The sequence below is a fragment of the Sinohyriopsis cumingii genome, chromosome 6 (genome assembly GCF_028554795.1).
Source record: "Sinohyriopsis cumingii isolate HCF-2022 chromosome 6, ASM2855479v2, whole genome shotgun sequence".
In the NCBI taxonomy this organism is placed as follows: domain Eukaryota; kingdom Metazoa; phylum Mollusca; class Bivalvia; order Unionida; family Unionidae; genus Sinohyriopsis; species Sinohyriopsis cumingii.
Genome location: NC_142966.1, coordinates 11,033,182 through 11,051,594, shown reverse-complemented (window position 1 = coordinate 11,051,594; position 18,413 = coordinate 11,033,182). Strand labels below are relative to the sequence as shown.

The 18,413-nt window shown below is 34.9% G+C and overlaps 1 protein-coding gene across 1 annotated transcript in view; it reads right to left on the bottom strand.

Moving 5' to 3' along the window:
- LOC149796368 (uncharacterized) overlaps window positions 1-18,413 on the bottom strand; it is a 287,440-nt gene that overhangs the window by 222,605 nt on the left and 46,422 nt on the right. Inside the window, exons 6-9 of the mRNA XM_089961040.1 lie at window positions 15,742-15,821; window positions 9,390-9,493; window positions 8,782-8,917; window positions 5,293-5,366 (exon numbers count right to left, since the gene is read on the bottom strand). Of these exons, the coding sequence (XP_089817166.1) occupies window positions 5,293-5,366; window positions 8,782-8,917; window positions 9,390-9,493; window positions 15,742-15,821 (394 nt within the window). The remainder of the gene's footprint in view (window positions 1-5,292; window positions 5,367-8,781; window positions 8,918-9,389; window positions 9,494-15,741; window positions 15,822-18,413) is intronic.

Sequence of the window (18,413 nt, the reverse complement as noted above, 5' to 3'; positions counted from 1 at the left end):
GATTATACTGTTACTAACAAGCAGAAAATTAGTCACAATCACCAAGAAACTTTTTCCATGTATTAATTTAAAGTTATAAAATGTCTCTGTCAATGTAATGCATAGCTTCATGGTCATTTTGGATATGAATCTAATGCTGTTTTGCAAAAAAATACATTTTTGTAAAAACTTAAATTCATGGATAAGTCTATAATATGGAATGGGAGGGGTACTTTTATCTTCACAACTGTATTATTTCATTGTATGGTTATTAAAGGTGTTGTTTGTAGAACCCAAAAAATCCAAGAAAATTAGTAAGCAGTGAATTACAAGAAATTAAGCAGTCAGAAGACAGTAAAGCTCATCTGAACATATTATTCCGACACTGGAGTTTTGTATTTGTCAAAAGTGAATGTGATCAATACTGAGTGATGATAAAGACATGGTAGCTAATGTAGGCCACAGTTACCGAGTGATGATAAAGACATGGTAGCTAATGTAGGCCACAGTTACCGAGTGATGATAAAGACATGGTAGCTAATGTAGGCCACAGTTACCAAGTGATGATAAAGACATGGTAGCTAATGTAGGCCACAGTTACCGAGTGATGATAAAGACACGGTAGCTAATGTAGGCCACAGTTACCGAGTGATGATAAAGACACGGTAGCTAATGTAGGCCACAGTTACCGAGTGATGATAAAGACATGGTAGCTAATGTAGGCCACAGTTACCGAGTGATGATAAAGACACGGTAGCTAATGTAGGCCACAGTTACCGAGTGATGATAAAGACACGGTAGCTAATGTAGGCCACAGTTACCGAGTGATGATAAAGACACGGTAGCTAATGTAGGCTACAGTTACCGAGTGATGATAAAGACACGGTAGCTAATGTAGGTAGCTAATGTAGGCCACAGTTACCAAGTGATGATAAAGACATTGTAGCTAATGTAGGCCACAGTTACCGAGTGATGATAAAGACATGGTAGCTAATGTAGGCCACAGTTACTTGTCTCTTCCATATGGTGATGTTGTTACTCCACAAGATGTTCATGTCCAGTAAGACTGTACAAACAATACAGTCACACTTATCTAAATATCAGAAGATGTATAATTTCACAAATTGTAAAATGTAGGTTAGAGTGACCTCATTTGGACATGCTGGAGTAGTATTTCTCAGAATGCATGCACTTTGTCAAGAATCATGACTGTACAAGCAATAATTACAAGAATGTCCAAGATACTCACCTTAATATGAAAAATGTCTTTGAAGAATGAAAGTAGGTTGCTAACCTACTTTGATATGATGGTCTGATTTCCCTTAGGATTCATGCACTCTTTTCTTGTCATGACCTTGTAACAAAAACTTACTTGGGTAACAAAAATATTGGTATCCCTTGGGATCAGTACACAAATATCTTTTCATGACCTTGTAAGAAAGTGTCCCAGAAACTGAATTAGGTAATAAACAAAAGTGTACACCGATACTGATCCATGAAAAGTGGGTCACATTGATCTACCTTTAATATGGAGGTATCCCACTCCTCAGACTGCATGAGCAAATTAACTGAATTATTCAGAATATTTTGTGTTCTGATATTTTCTGCATAATTCATTATTTGAATCCTTGATTAAGTATGCAACAAGTTTCATTCCAAGATTATTTATGTAGCTGAATGACAGCTTTCTATCCCTATATACAATTCAATATCAATGAGTCTGGATGAATTCTCTATCATATAATTCAATATCAATGAGTCTGGATGACATTCTCTATCATATAATTCAATATCAATCAGTCTGGATGACATTCTCTATCATATAATTCAATATCAATCAGTCTGGATGACATTCTCTATCATATAATTCAATATCAATCAGTCTGGATGACATTCTCTATCATATAATTCAATATCAATCAGTCTGGATGACATTCTCTATCATATAATTCAATATCAATAAGTCTTAATAACAGCCTTATATTCCTATTCATAATTCAAAATCAGTCAGTCTAGATAACGGCCTGAAATCTCTAAAATTCAATAAAATTTGTCAAAACCTTTAGATTTAATCCATTTACAAGCCTAGATTAGCTTTACTTACTTGTGTACTAGGTTTTTGAGCATTTGTCTTACTCGCACTGTGTGTGTGTGTGTGACTGTGTTGGATTTTAACTTGGCTTTAACAATTCATTCATATTGCTAAAATGTCTGCAGCGCGGCAGTTTAAACTGATGTCTAGCACTGGTACATCATGCCACAGACATGTAGCATCATGTCCCACCCAGTCACATTATCCTGATAACAGGCCAACCAGTCCTAAACTAACCTTTTCATGCTGATTGCCAAGCAAAGCAACTGCTAGTACCATTTTTATAGACCTTTGGTATGACTCAGCTGGGGTTTGCATCAGAGACAGGCACTCTAACCACTTAGGCCACAGGAGCGGTAAGTTTAGTAAGTATTAGGTAGGCATGATATTATCTTTTACATACCGAGAAAAACTCATCTTCAAGACACTAAGTAGAGGGTACAATGTTACAGATTATATTTAGTACAGTAGGAAAACGATATGTTGTTTACAGACTATATTTAGTACGGTAGGGAAAATGAGTTAGTGGCTTTTCATACTAATAGAAGTTCATGAGTTACATTGGACTAATGTTAAGTAATTTCATGTTTACATTTCTTTAGGTTACTGGTTGACAAGTAGTAACTCAAAATGACTGCAATTAAATTTTGCAACATACTGAGCTGATTGTTGTTTTATCCCAATTGCAGTAAGTAAACAAATATGCTTGAGAAAGGCTAGATTTATGCACAAGGTTTCAAACAATATGGCCCCATTATATCTCAATAAAGTTATTTCATGCTAGAAAACAAGGCAACACTCCCAATTTAGGATGAATTTCAGTTAACCATCTTTCCATCCCAAAACCATATAAAGAACTCTTTAAGAAAAGTTTTCAATATTCAGGATGACTAATTTGGAACAGAATCCCAAAGTAAATTAGAGAATGTACAAATATAAATATATTATTATTATTATTATTATTATTATTATTATTATTATTATTATTATTATTACACTACATTTGGATATCAGCCTGGTGGATTTGATCAAACCATCACTGTTGTATAATGTCATCTCTTAAAAGTAGAAACATTACTACACTACACTGAGAGATCAGCCTGGTGGATTTGATCAAACCATCAGTGTTGTATAATGCCATCTCTTAGCTGTAGAAATGTTACTACACTACATTGGAAGATCAGTAAATGGGCTTGATTAAACCATCAGTGTTGTATAACATCATCTCTTTGGTGTCTTCTCTTTTGTTTAGTCCATGTACTAGGTACAATAAGTTTGGATATCAGCAATACTGGGTTTGATCAAAACCATCATTGTTATATAATGTCCTCTCCTTAGTGTCATCTTTTGGTTAGTCCATTTTCTGCCTCTACCATCCTAGTTGAAAAATCAAGCTGCTGAATCTCTTTTTTTGGAATGGATACCTAACCTCTTGGAGTAAGGAATTGGTGGCAATCTGATTAATCTTTTCACTTTGACTGTTATGAAAATCAATAAAAGTCAAAACTCCTTGATTCTATTCACATTTTCATCCTGAACCAGTCAGTTAGAAAACACACCCATAAACATGGTCACATTTTAGACTGGATTCTTTGTAGACCTGGTGATAATATTCTGAAGTCTTCATTGGTGTCCCACGAACTTGTACCAGATCAACTCTGCATAATACATTGCCATCTCAATGTATCAGTCCCAAACCCTCCATCTCTGTTTGCTACTAAGAGAAACCACCATATGATAAATAGAACCCAACTAATACATGACATCCAAGCAACTCTAACAACTTTGTTATCTCTTACAGCAGCACAACTTGACAAGTGCTTATGTTTATAGCTTTGCAAATATGCCCCAGCAACCAAGAGCAGAGTATCAATTCCAAATTGCTCTACGTGGTATAGTAGTGTTAGGGACCAGTTCCACACTGCTAAAAGAGAACGCCGTACGGTTGAGATGATTTCGCTTCCCAACAGCCTCACTATTCATAAACAGATGTATGAAGCTGCTAAGAAGAATGTCACAAAGTTCGTGCAGGAAAATCAGACTACTACAGTACTAAGATCACTGAAAGTTCCAGTTAGAATCTTCAAGATTATGAACAAGCTATGGTCAAGGTGTAAATGTACACCACTTCCAATGACCTTGTCTTTGGCTGGTCTTCCAGACCTGCTTGCAAATTTCTTCCATGCCAAAGTTCAATCTATTATAGATAAGCCTGACAACACAATTTCAGTTAAATCATCATCACCATACTGCTGTGATATAGAATACTGAAGTATCATTTATTTTTGTTGGCCTCAATTTTCGTGGTCTTGTATTAAAAAAAAGGCATTTTCGTGGGTACTTAAATTTGTGGTTTTGCCTGTCAAAGTTTGCATATTAGTAGGTATGTAATGTGTTGGTTTAACCTCTACAAATACCCAAAAAAAAGAATACAATCATGGATAAAAGTTAAGCACACAATATAGATATACATGACACTGACCTACATTTGGTATGGCAGTGTAGTTACCCCTCAAGATGTACGTATCTACTCTTATCACTGTACAAGCAACAACATCCAAGAAACGAAACTAAACATATAAAGGGGTATACTATCAACAAAGTGCAAAACATAGGTCACAGTGACCTATATTTGATATGGCTGTGTAGTACACATCAGAAGATATACACATATTAAGCTTCATGATTGTGCAATGAATAGTGATCAAGAAACATTTGCATGCAAATAACCATATTCATGCAAAATGAGCCAATGTAATCCACTGACTTGCTTGACTCAACCTTGCAGTTTTGAAAGGACAATCTAGCCAACCCCTAAAACATAATAAGATGTACCAAATACCAAAAATGGCTACAGATGGTTCTAAATGCCAAAAAATGGTTATGGTTATATATGGTTCCAACAATTCCATTACTCAGCAACACAAATATGCTATGCTGACATTAATTGTAAATGGTACCATCAATTTAGTTTCTGACAACATGCAGTAGCTATTGTAAAAATGGTACCCTCAATTTAATCTTCAACAACATACAGTAGCTATTGTAAAAATGGTACCCTCAATTTAATCTTCAACAACATACAGTAACTGTTGTACAAATGGTACCCTCAATTTAATCTTCAACAACATACTGTAGCTGTTGTACAAATGTAATCAATTTATCTCTTTTTGAAAAGCAAGAAAGGTAGTGGGTATCTGTAAAAATGAGCATACACTTACCAGAAAATGCCAGCCAAGCTCTTATGATGTGCAAATCTGCAAGTGTTTTTAGTATGAATTTCTGCTCATCTGCACTGAAGTGACAAAATTTACATGAATTAGATGTGCAGTAAAAAAAAGTCTTTTCACAAAACAAATTTCTTAACTAAATTAAAGTAAACTTGTACAACCTTTTATATCATATAATAACAACTGCTAAGGAATTAAGCTTTCAGGAAGCATTTTCCAGTAAAACCCATATATCACAATAGAAAGAAATAGGTTATGATATCCTACCAAGCATACCTGAACTATCCTGACAATTTGCTTATGCAATTTAAATCCAAGGTCATTGCTGATTCACCAAGGCATAATAATAAAATTGATTAATGAAAGCAGGGATGCCTATCAACCTAAATCAAAATAATGTAATGATCACAACAAATTATCTCATATGTCTTGAACACTGAAAACAATCTTGTCTCACATGGCTTCAAAAATCCCAGTAATGGATTTAATCAAGCACAACTTCTTACAAGGCCTACAAGCATAAATGATGATGTCATTAGTAAAAGGCTATTGATTGTCCTAAAACCCCATTGTATCATACTGTCCAATGCAATAACAATCAAACTGTCCAATGAAATTACAATCAAACTGTCCAATGAAATTACAATCATACTGTCCAATGAAATTACAATCAAACTGTCCAATGAAATTACTATCATACTGTCCAATGAAATTACAATCATACTGTCCAATGAAATTACAATCAAACTGTCCAATGAAATTACAATCAAACTGTCCAGTGAAATTACAATCAAACTGTCCAATGAAATTACAATATACTGTCCAATGAAATTACAATCAAACTGTACAATCAAACTGTCCAATGAAATTACAATCAAACTGTCCAATGAAATTACAATCATAATGTCCAGTGAAATTACAATCATACAGTCCAATGAAATTACAATCAAACCAGCAGTCTACTTAATGCAGTCTACTTAATACAGCAGTCTCCTGGCCAAGTGAAATTTCCTCTATAAATCATGTATTAATTGGTCAGTACACCCACTTTCTGTGGTCAACAGTCAGTTGTTTTATAAACAAACAGTGGTTCTTTACTACTCAAGCAGATCAACCTTGCAAATTATGTGGGGTGGGTGTCCACAAGAAAGGTATCAAGCACAAACATATCATGTATACTGATGTGTAAACATGTTTCATTTTCTTTCTAATCTGTGCACTCCAGTCAATGTATCAGTGTAGCTCAATTTGAATGGCTTCTCCATTGTCATTTCAAGAACTTGAATAAAGCCACAATGTGGCTTAAAAATTCATTTTTGGGTAAATTCTCCAGGTAAATTACGATCATCCTTATAAATGGGATGGGTATGGTTGCTGTAGTAAGCAAATTCATCAGAAAATATTAACAGTGATCTGATTTTGCCCTGAATTGAAATTAGTTTATCACATCAGGTCACTACAAAAAATTCTATCAGTGTTTGCTGCCTAGTTATAGTTTGGGGATCAAAATCATGGTAAAGTTGATGAGTTTGGTTGAAACTTTCAACATCTGGCTGAGATTTGTTAATTTTGAGACAGCTGGACTCAAATTGTAATGTACAAGAAGCTGGCCAAGCTACCTCCTTACCAATTAAATAAACAAAAACATGCTACAAGAAAAATACAGGGAAAATTTAATGAAATCAATCAATGAAACCCTTTTCCATGAGAATTTTTGAATGATAAATTTAGATAGTGAACTGTCTGTATAGGAAATTACATACCTGACTGATATATTAACAATATTAATAATACATGTAGCAGCAACAACAAAAACAATAATAATAATAATAATGATAATTATAAAAATAATGGTATTAAATGAATTGCATTTACTCATTAATACAGTTTGAAATAAGAATCTGCATTCAAAGTCACCTGTGTAGAAAGGTGAGTTTGATTTTTTTCCCATGGGTTGGTACTAATGACAGGTTTGACTTTGCTGTAGCACCCATACTGTCATCATTTGCACCAAATACTGGACATGAGAATAAAAAAATAAAGTTGCTAAGCTTAAATTGAAACTTCATTTTAAATGGCTATAAGTTGTACTTGTTGTGCTGTACCATCACATGGGAACTTTACATTACAGAGCAAACAAAGAGCTAATATTGGCTTGGACAAACAAATCAGTACAGCAGTCTACTATACGATTCATTATTTCCTCTACATGTTGATGAATAGATGTCTAGTACTCTACCTATTTATTACTAGAAGTCTAGTACTTTGCCTGTTAATGACTAGATTGTTGTTGTTGTTGTTGTTGTGGAGTTTCACGCCATTTTTCAGCACGATAGGCTATACATGGCGGCCAGTATTAATGGTGGTTAATGGCTAGAAGTCTAGTACTCAACCTGTTGATGACTAAAATCTAGTACTCTATATGTTGATGACTAGAAGTCTAGTACTTGTTGATGACTAAAGTCTAGTACTCTACATGTTGATGACTAGACATCTAGTACTCTGTTGGTAACTAGAAGACTAGTACTAGTACTCTACCAGTTGATAACTAGAAGTCTAGTACTTTGCCTGTTGATGACTAGAAGTCGTGTACTCTACCTGTTGATGACTAGAAGTCAAGCAATCTACTTGTTGATAACTAGAAGACTAGTAATCTACTTGTTGATGACTAGAAGTCTAGTACTGTACTTGTTAATGACTAGAAGTCTACTACTCTACCTGTTGATGACCAGAAGTCAAGCAATCTACTTGTTGATAACTAGAAGACTAGTAATCTACTTGTTGATGACTAGAAGTCTAGTACTGTACTTGTTAATGACTAGAAGTCTACTACTCTGCCTGCTGATAACTAGAAGTCTACTACTCCACATGTTGATGATTAGAAGTCTAGTACTCTACATGTTGATGACTAAAAGTCCAGCAATCTACTTTTTGATAACTAGAAGACTAGTACTCTACTTGTTGATGACTAGAAGTCTACTACTCTACCTGTTGATGACCAGAAGTCAAGCAATCTACTTGTTGATAACTAGAAGACTAGTAATCTACTTGTTGATGACTAAAAGTCTAGTACCGTACTTGTTGATGACTAGAAGTCTACTACTCTGCCTGCTGATAACTAGAAGTCTAGCAATCTACTTGTTGATAACTAGAAGACTACTACTCTACTTGTTGATGACTAGAAATCTAGTACTGTACCTGTTGATGACTAGAAGTCTACTACTCTGCCTTCTGATGACTAGAAGTATAGAACTCTACCTCTTGATAACTAGAAGACTAGTACTCTACATCTTAATGACTAGAAGTCTTGTACTCTATTTGTTGATGACTAGAAGTCTAGTACTTTACCTATTTATAACTAGAAGTAATGTGCTCTACCTGCTAATGACTAGAAGTCTTGTCCTCTACTTGCTGATAACTAGAAAACTAGTACTCTGCCTTTTGATAACTAGAAGAGAAGACTATCATTATTTCCTCTACCTGTTGATTACTAGAAGACTGGTACCCCTTTGGCTGCAATACTGGAGAGCATCAAAATAAGTTTTCCTTGATGCAGGAACATCTATCACTTGGTAACATCTGTCTCCATAACTTAACCAACCATTTGGACAGGAACCTGGAATAATAGACATGATACCTGATTTTTGTTTCTTCCTACTACAGTATGTACAAACTCTATAAAGTAATGGTATTTCTCTCTGACTTATCTTGTCTTATTTTTCAGAGTGACTGCATTCTAACAAACTAAATTATTTTTGCAAGTTGAGATTTGGCTGCCTTGATTTTCATCAACATCTTATAGTTACTGTAGTGTAGTAATCCACTTTAATCCTGCATTTATGGAATTACATTTATTGCCTTCAACTCACCATATTAAGTAAAACATGAAATAACATATTTAAAAAATCATATAAAATCTTTATTATATAAAATAATATATTCAAAAATCGGTGTAAAATTCTTATTATATGAAATAATATATCCAAAAAAGTAGTGCAAAAAATAAAGCCACTGTAGAAATTCAAGCACACATGTAACAAATAAAATAGCTAACAAGTAACAAGTAGGTAAACAAAATCAGAACAAACCCATGGTCCTGTTACAGACAAAAGTGAAGGATGATGTACAAAGTTCCGTGTCCCAACCTAAATTATTTACAGGATTGGTGACAGCGCATGTCTGACCAGCCTGTCTGAAAAATAAACAATTAAAATAAAATTGAAATAAGTGTAACATGAAGGGATACCAAATTATACCTGTCACTGAGACTTGAACTTGAGTCTCCCATGTAACAGTGAAGCATACAAATCCTGAAATTAATGCAAATTAAAACAACAATAACAATAGAATACAGAGGACAAGAGATGGAAATTAGTTCATTCCAGGGAGTTATGTAGTGCAGGAATCTGGTTTGCATTATCTTGTTATAATAAAAATAATATAATAATAATAATAACAATAATAACAATAATAATGATGATGATGACTTTATTTAAAGAAGAAGCTCATTTGGTCAGCTGACGAATCTTCCATGAGGCCTTCTAGAATGACATTTGTACAAATATATATATATATATATATATATATATATATATATATATATATATATATATATATATATATATATATATATATATATATAATGCACAATTTTTACAAGATGAAGTGTCTTTAGACAACAAATGCGGTTAAAAACTCAACAATTGATCTAGCGCTACAATAAAATATGTACAAGGCTTCAAGGATGAGTACATACAGGATTCATACAAATAGTAGTAGTGAACATTTGTAAAACATTATAGGTGAGTACATGATAACAATGTTGTAAAAAACAGTGGTACTAAATTAAACAAAATCATACAAAGGATTGTTTTTGTAGATGTTGACTAATAAGCTTTTTAAAAACTTGGCATCTGTCAGCTGACTGTATATAATGGAAATAGTTCCATGTCAGAATGTCAGAACACCAGAATGCTTGATAGAAAGATTCCATTGTGAATAGAAAGGATGCCTTGTAGATTTATTGATTACTGCATTTGTATGGGAAAATATGAACAAGTTTTTCGGATGTAAATACTGCACGACTTTGGGAGTGCAGTATATCCATCCAACAAAACGAGTTCATATTTTCCCATATAAATGCAGTAACGATTTTATTATAAGCTCATTTTCTTATTCTACCTACTAGGCTTAATTATATAAACAAAAATACACTACAAGAAACAAAGTAACTGTAATTATGCTGTATTAGAAATATTAATACACAAGTGCAGATTCATCATTACACAACAACAACATTATTACTGCACAAATAACTCCGTCCAGATAAATTTGAACTTAGTCATGCACTCAACAAAACTTTCAAAAGAAAATGGCGTGTCTAGTTAAATTTGAAATTTGGAGTCATATTGTGAATGAATACGTATTGCAACAACTTTTACATTTGATCTGGAATGAATAGAATTTGGTATTTTTTTTATTCTACAAAATTTTGTGATTATGGATAAGATTTATATGTGACAATTCCACATGAAAAAAATTGGATTGAAGAAGCAAGGGAGTGAAGAAGCAAGGGAGAAGCGTGTTGACATCTGCAAATGTGTTTCTGTGTCTGTCATTGAAGGGGCCCCGAGTGGCCGAGTGGGCTAAAGCGTTCGCCGTTACGGATCACTGCCATCTCACCTCTGTCTGCGCCGGTTCAAGTCTCAGATTCAGCCAATGTAGATATGTGAGAAAGCATGCCAGTAGCTTCTCGTGGGTTGGTGGTTCTTTCCGGGGTTTTCCCGGTTTCTTCCTCCACCATTAATACTGGCCGCCATATATGGCCTATCGTGTGCTGAAAAATGGCGTTAAACCCCACAACAACAACAACAACAACAACAACAACTGTCATTGAATGTTTGATTCATAATGTGGGATGCAGTTATCAAAAAGATGCTATGGAATTTAATGCTTATTTCATTTTGATTGCAGTAAGGAGGACATAATTGCACATATATTCGAAATTACAGTGTGCATCCATTGTTTGTTTACAATAGAAGGTCGTTCCTTTATGCACGTGATTCATGCAATATGAAGGTGTGCAATATCATAAAATACTGAATGATACTGACCATGTAAAGTTAACAGAGAAAAAAATAAGCATATAATAATAAAGAAGTTATGCCAGAGCGAAAAGTGAAGACCAGCAGAAACAGAGTCTTGCTGTACAAGCTGACACCAACTGACAAGTTACATTGATTCTGGAGGGTGGTCAGCAACCAGATCATGTTATGCAGACATACTGGATAATTAAGTTGGCAATTTGCTCACTCATCCTCTAGTCAATGATAACCACCACCACCACCCCGTAACAACCTGTGAATACTAACATAATGCATTATCTATATTATTAGCCAGAGGCCTGAAGTATCTATTTTGTAATCAAGTGTTGATTTGCATGGATAACTAAGTGATATTAAGTCATATCTTTTTTGTGATAAAGTGGTGGCCTGCTTCGATAGCTAGGTGATATTAAGATATATCTTCTTGTTATAAAGTGGTGGCTTGCTTCAGTAACTATGTGATATTAAGATATATCTTCTTGTGATAAAGTGGTGGCTTGCTTTGATAACTAGGTGACATTAAGACATATCTTTCTGTGATAAAGTGGTGGCTTGCTTCAATAACTATGTGATATTAAGACGTATTTTTTTTGTGATAAAGTGGTGGCTTGCTTCGATAACTAGGTGATATTAGGATATATCTTTTGTGATAAAGTGGTGGCTTGCTTCGGTAACTAGGTGATATTAAGACATATCTTTTTTGTGATAAAGTGGTGGCTTGTTTTGATAACTAGGTGACATTAAGACATCTTTTTTGTGATAAAGTGGTGGCTTGCTTCGATAACTAGGTGATATTAAGATATATCTTCTTGTGATAAAGTGGTGGCTTGCTTTGATAACTAGGTGACATTAAGACATATCTTTCCGTGATAAAGTGGTGGCTTGCTTCAATAACTATGTGATATTAAGACATATTTTTTCTGTGATAAAGTGGTGGCTTGCTTCGATAACTAGGTGATATTAGGATATATCTTTTGTGATAAAGTGGTGGCTTGCTTCGATAACTAGGTGACATTAAGACATATCTTTCTGTGATAAAGTGGTGGCTTGCTTCAATAACTGTGTGATATTAAGACATATTTTTTCTGTGATAAAGTGGTGGCTTGCTTCGATAACTAGGTGATATTAGGATATATCTTTTGTGATAAAGTGGTGGCTTGCTTCGATAACTAGGTGATATTACTGTAGGGTAAATAGCATGATCGATTTCACGCAGGAGAAAAAACTGTCCCTTTCACAGTTTGTAGCTGTTAGATGTAGTAGTCATTTTCAGATTAGTCAGCACATTTATGTATAATGACAAAAACACTGAATAAGGGTTGTCCACATGGAAGTAGCTTGATTGTTCAAACAATATCAGAGTTGTCCACCCTGGATTTGATCATGTGTTACTTGTACTTAAGGTACATCTTGTCATCAAGTATCATCACTGTGCTATAAACCATGCATACAAAACTCAATAAATTCCAAAGTTATCAAGTCTAACTCTTATAAACTTTGCAAATAAACTTATACCAAATGGCTTATCAGAAATAATCCAACAGCTTAACCTATTAATGTGGATTAATGAGGACCACAAATTACAGGTTTATCATAAAAGAATATTAACTTTTCATAAAAATGAAGACAATATATTTGTCACAGAATTAGGTGAAAAAAATAACCTGGTTTTGCCTTAGAACTATTTGACTATTTTTCGTTGTACATGCATACAACATTATCTAGGGTGAATAAGTGTTTTTCCAGGTAAGTGACTGTACTAACATGTATCTCACCAGAAATTACTTGTGATGAGGGACATTAAAAGCATGATATGCACTGGTATTTTACCCTGACTATTACTCACTCTCCACTGGATTTAAGGAAGATCAATTTCTAACCAACACACTGGTCATTTTGGATCTCGTCAATGAGTGAATGCTCTCCATTGTGTTCACCAGCCATAGGGGTAAGTGTTAAATTTATATTTCATTTGATATGCGAAGCTTATTCAGTTTGTAATGTCATATCATGTAATGATGCATTTATTACAATGCAGATTTGAAACGTTGTGAACTTTGAATTACAAGTTGCTATTAGAGTTTAATGTATTAGCATATATCTAGAGATTTTTCAGAACCCATTATTATGACCAGTTTGGTTTTATTGTAGCTGACTAGAGCTGTCTAGAGCTGTCTGAAGCTGTCTAGAGCTGTTTAGGGCTGACTGTAGCTGTTTAGGGTGGTCAGAAGCTGTTTAGAGCTGTCTGGAGTTTCCAGAGTATTTAGGGCTGTGTGCTGCCGATACGTATGTATGTATATATGTCTGTACATGTGGTGGAGCCACGAATGTAGACGTAGCTAATTCAAGGGTGCTGTATGCTGTCTGTATGTGTGTATACGTATGACTGTACATGTGGTTGATCTGTGAAGGGTGCGAGCAGCCAATAAAAGTGTGGGCCAACCCAAGGACTCTGTGAAACTGTGCGGTTCATCAGTTTTTGAATCGTACGACTGTACCAGGGTCAAGAAGCATATGTTGGTTCCAATTGTTGTTTCAATTGGGTACATTTTCATTTACATGAGATTATTTTGAATCTTAGTTGTATTCCAGGAGATTATGTGAATCTCACTTACAGTGCATAACATTATTTGAAACACATTTGAATACCCTGAGATTATTTGAATCTTAATTGTAGTCCATACGTGAGATTATGTGAATCTCTCTTACAGTGCATAATATTATTTGAAATGTATCTGCAATCCATGAGGTTTCTTGAATCTGTATTTCATATTGAATGTTTGTGTAGAGTAGAGTGATTGGATCAATCGTATGTTGAGAGCGAGAGAGAATCATTGTATTTATACACCATATATTTTTCTTTATTAATTCATTTCATAAATTTCCATCTTTTACACATTATGTTTGTGTTATTCATTTAATCCAAAAACCCACTCGGTTTCTATTCTGCAACAATATTCAACCAAATGGGCAAACTCTCCCTATTTGTAAAATAGTCTAGCTAAAGGGGTGAAGCGTATGGAAGAAATACATTTTGTTTCTGATATCATCCCCATGGTATAGTAAGAGAATTTTATGATAATCAAAATATGTTTACAATTCCACCTAAACCAGTGAGAGGATTAATTTGGTACATATTTTGCCTATATAGTGGCCTTCTGCAATAGGGATACATAATTTGGGCCTTCTCCTGGGGTCCCTGAAAGGTCTTAGACACAAAAATTACAATTATTGTGATATTTTTTAATATTTTACCCAAACTTTAGACATTTAAGCAAATAAGACAGAAATGTAATAACTGAAACAGACTTTGGGTTACAGACCATGGGTTACAGTCAGAAAGTGGGGTAGATTGGTTTATGCTGAGTGGCAACATGTAGTAAAAAGAAAGATGATTTTCCAAAGTGAGCAATGGAATTAAATATAGCTTTCAGTCACATCATATTAATGCACTAAAAAGACCAAAGTTTGGATCAAAGTGTAGATCTGCAATTCTAACATCCAGAATCAACATTACTTTCTTCATGTAAATTCATGACTTGGTGGAAAAAGGACAACACAAATTGGCACACAAATGCCAACACAAATGCCTAACAAATGGCACACAAAAGCCTAACAAATGGCACACAAATGCCATCACAAATAAGATTTTCCTGTATGCAGTAATACTCTTCCTAGACATCTGATTTGTTACAGTCTAATGGTATGGCATACTGGATAGTTTAAAGTACTTGCTTTGCACCTTGTTAGATCCTGGTCCTGTATCATTTACTACATGTTCAGGGCTAAACAGGCCTCCATCCGTTTCCACTATGTTCTCTTTGCACCTTGGTGGTTCCTGGTTTAGAATCAAGAGCCACATTTTCAAGGGGATATGGCTGCACATCTATGCCATTAGTTCTCTTTGAACTTTGGTGGTTACTGGTTTAGTATTGGTTTCCATGTGATCAAGGGTAAAAGGATGCCCATCTGTTTTCTTTAAGTCCTCCAATTTCCATGAACAACAATAACCACTTTAAACCAACACGGGAACTTTCCAGTGAGGTACAATTCTTATAACATGTTATAAAAGTCTTAACATGTGTTGTAAAAGCCTTAGAACATGTCATACAAGTCATAAAAGATATCACACAACTTTTAGAGTATATAAGACAATGTTAAGAATGTCAGAAAATTGATGCATATGTATATATGTAAGTATATGGTTAATTGACTAGTCAGAACAATCATGGCTATATGACGCAAAATAAAAATTAATGAAAAATTTTTAAAAAGATAAAGCAAGTGATTCAAAATAAATTAATTTTAAACACAAATATATATGCATGCAACTTACAAGATCTGAATGGGGTAGGTATTCCAATGCATAAATCTCAAACTGCTGTTATCAATTGACATCCACTGTCCTGGTTTAACCTACAAATGAGGACATCAAATTTATTCTAATATTTGGCACATTGCATTGTAAAATGTTCTTAAAGGGTAACACATAAAAATGGACATAGAGGATGCTCCAATGAATACTTTCATATAATATTATTGGTCTATGGTGGACAATGGATGGTAGTTCTTGTCCCAAATATCTGTATAAGGAAATAATTGTCATCAAGTGATACAGGTGAAATTTCTCACAGTCTTACATCAATTTCCATTACATATCTTTTCTTTGATATTATTTGGAAATAGTAATCATTTTTTTTAACTTTGGATAAAAGAAAAGAAAATATTTCAGCTCAAAGGAAAATAACAGTTCTCCTGCAAAAAAAGAAATGGCCTACACCTATCAGTGGATGAATTTGCTGTGTCCTGTAATGTTGTATAAAATGCAATCTAAATGCTGTAACTAAAAGTAGGATGATATATAGGATCTATGTTGGGGTTTGGGCCGAGACAAGGAAATCCCAGTCAAGGGTTTATATGATCTGTCTCCCCATGAGGCTTGCTGTTATTGTAAATAATAAAATGATTTTGGCTAATCATCTCTACTGTAGTTATACTTAGTACAAGCTGTAATGAAGAGTAACATCTTTCTTTAGATTATTCATGGGCAATTAGAGATCTGTGTCATTATCGTATATAACTATTCTTCTTTTCTTTGGAGGAGTTGAAACTGTGTGAGACATACTTGTGTTGTCTTTAATATTGATTGTAAAATTTCCCCTGTGTATAAAAGACCCTCCAAAAACGGACTCTAGCAGATAACCATGTGCTAAACTTTCAAGTTCACAGATTATTTGAACATTTATTTTTCTGTCCTGGAAATATGGCAAGTGCTACAGTGAAATTTGCTTATGGATTAATGTCCTGATGGATAAATTATTCCTTCTGGCTGGTAAGTGTATTATTTGTCATTAAATATTGCAGGTATATTTTTGATTCAACCGGGGCACAGTGGAGATGCTTAACAAAATTAGAAAAAAGCATGTTTTATATAATACTTTTCTGGCTGTTACTAAGTTTTCCATAGTTTTTAAGAGAAAAGGGAGGCTATGAAGAGTATAGGTCTATAGTATACATGCATGGATAAGTGTTTTCTGTTATATTGTTCATTTGACACAGCATTGAGAAATTTATCCTATCTATAACACTGTACAGTCATTTTCAGGTCAGCGTCATTAAATGTAGCTAACAGTATATAATTTGTTTCACATGAAGTATTTAAAACTAGTTAGGTAGCTTTAGCTACATTGAATGACACTGATTTAAAAATGTATTGAGCTAGGCCTGCATACAGGATAAAATTGACCATGCAGTCAGTGCCTTGTGGCACTATGCAGTCAGTGGTACTATGCAGTCAGTGCCTTGTGGCATTATGCAGTCAGTGCCTTGTGGCACTATGCAGTCAGTGCCTTGTGGCACTATGCAGTCAGTGGTACTATGCAGTCAGTGCCTTGTGGCACGATGCAGTCAGTGGTACCCCTGTGTATAATAGACACTCCAAAAATGCAGTCAGTGGTACTATGCAGTCAGTGCCTTGTGGCACTATGCAGTCAGTGCCTTGTGGCATTATGCAGTCAGTGCCTTGTGGCACTATGCAGTCAGTGGTACTATGCAGTCAGTGGTACTATGCAGTCAGTGCCTTGTGGCATTATGCAGGCAGTGCCTTGTGGCACTATGCAGTCAGTGCCTTGTGGCATTATGCAGTCAGTGCCTTGTGGCACTATGCAGTCAGTGGTACTATGCAGTCAGTGGTACTATGCAGTCAGTGCCTTGTGGCATTATGCAGGCAGTGCCTTGTGGCACTATGCAGTCAGTGCCTTGTGGCACTATGCAGTCAGTGGTACTATGCAGTCAGAGGTACTATGCAGTCAGTGGTACTATGCAGTCAGTGCCTTGTGGCACTATGCAGTCAGTGGTACTATGCAGTCAGTGCTTTTGGTACTATGCAGTCAGTGCCTTGTGGCACTATGCAGATTAGGCTGATCCACAAGAGTACCTGTGTTACATGGGTTCGGCAATGTGGACAATCTGATAGATCACAATCAGCTATGGTATTGCCCCACTGCAATCAGAGCCATGTGGCAGTCTGATCAGGACACAACCGTCATTGTCCTTGGCATGATTTTGTCCAGATCAATTGTAGGGATGGGATATTTCATCAACATACTCAATCTATATATCTAAGTCCAAGACAATAACTGATGTAGATTGTTTTGAGCTCAGTCTCACTCAGTGGCAGGTAATAAAGCCATTGAAAATAGCCTGCTAGTTCTACAAAGAAAGGTTTATTATGATTTGATGATGAGGGAGGATATGGAGCTGTTGCTGATCATGATAGGTTGGATCAATTCATCGTTAATGAACAGTGTGGAGTGCGATACCCATGGAGAAACTAGTCATTCTCTGATATGACATCAGTGTGTAAACTAACATCTTCATCCATCAATGTGCACTTCTGCAAATTCCCATTTAGTACCCATAGTACTACAACCCACTGACTTTCTGTCAATATTATTGTGCTGTATATTTAACACTGGGGAAATTCTTTTCCTTAAAAATTCTAACCCT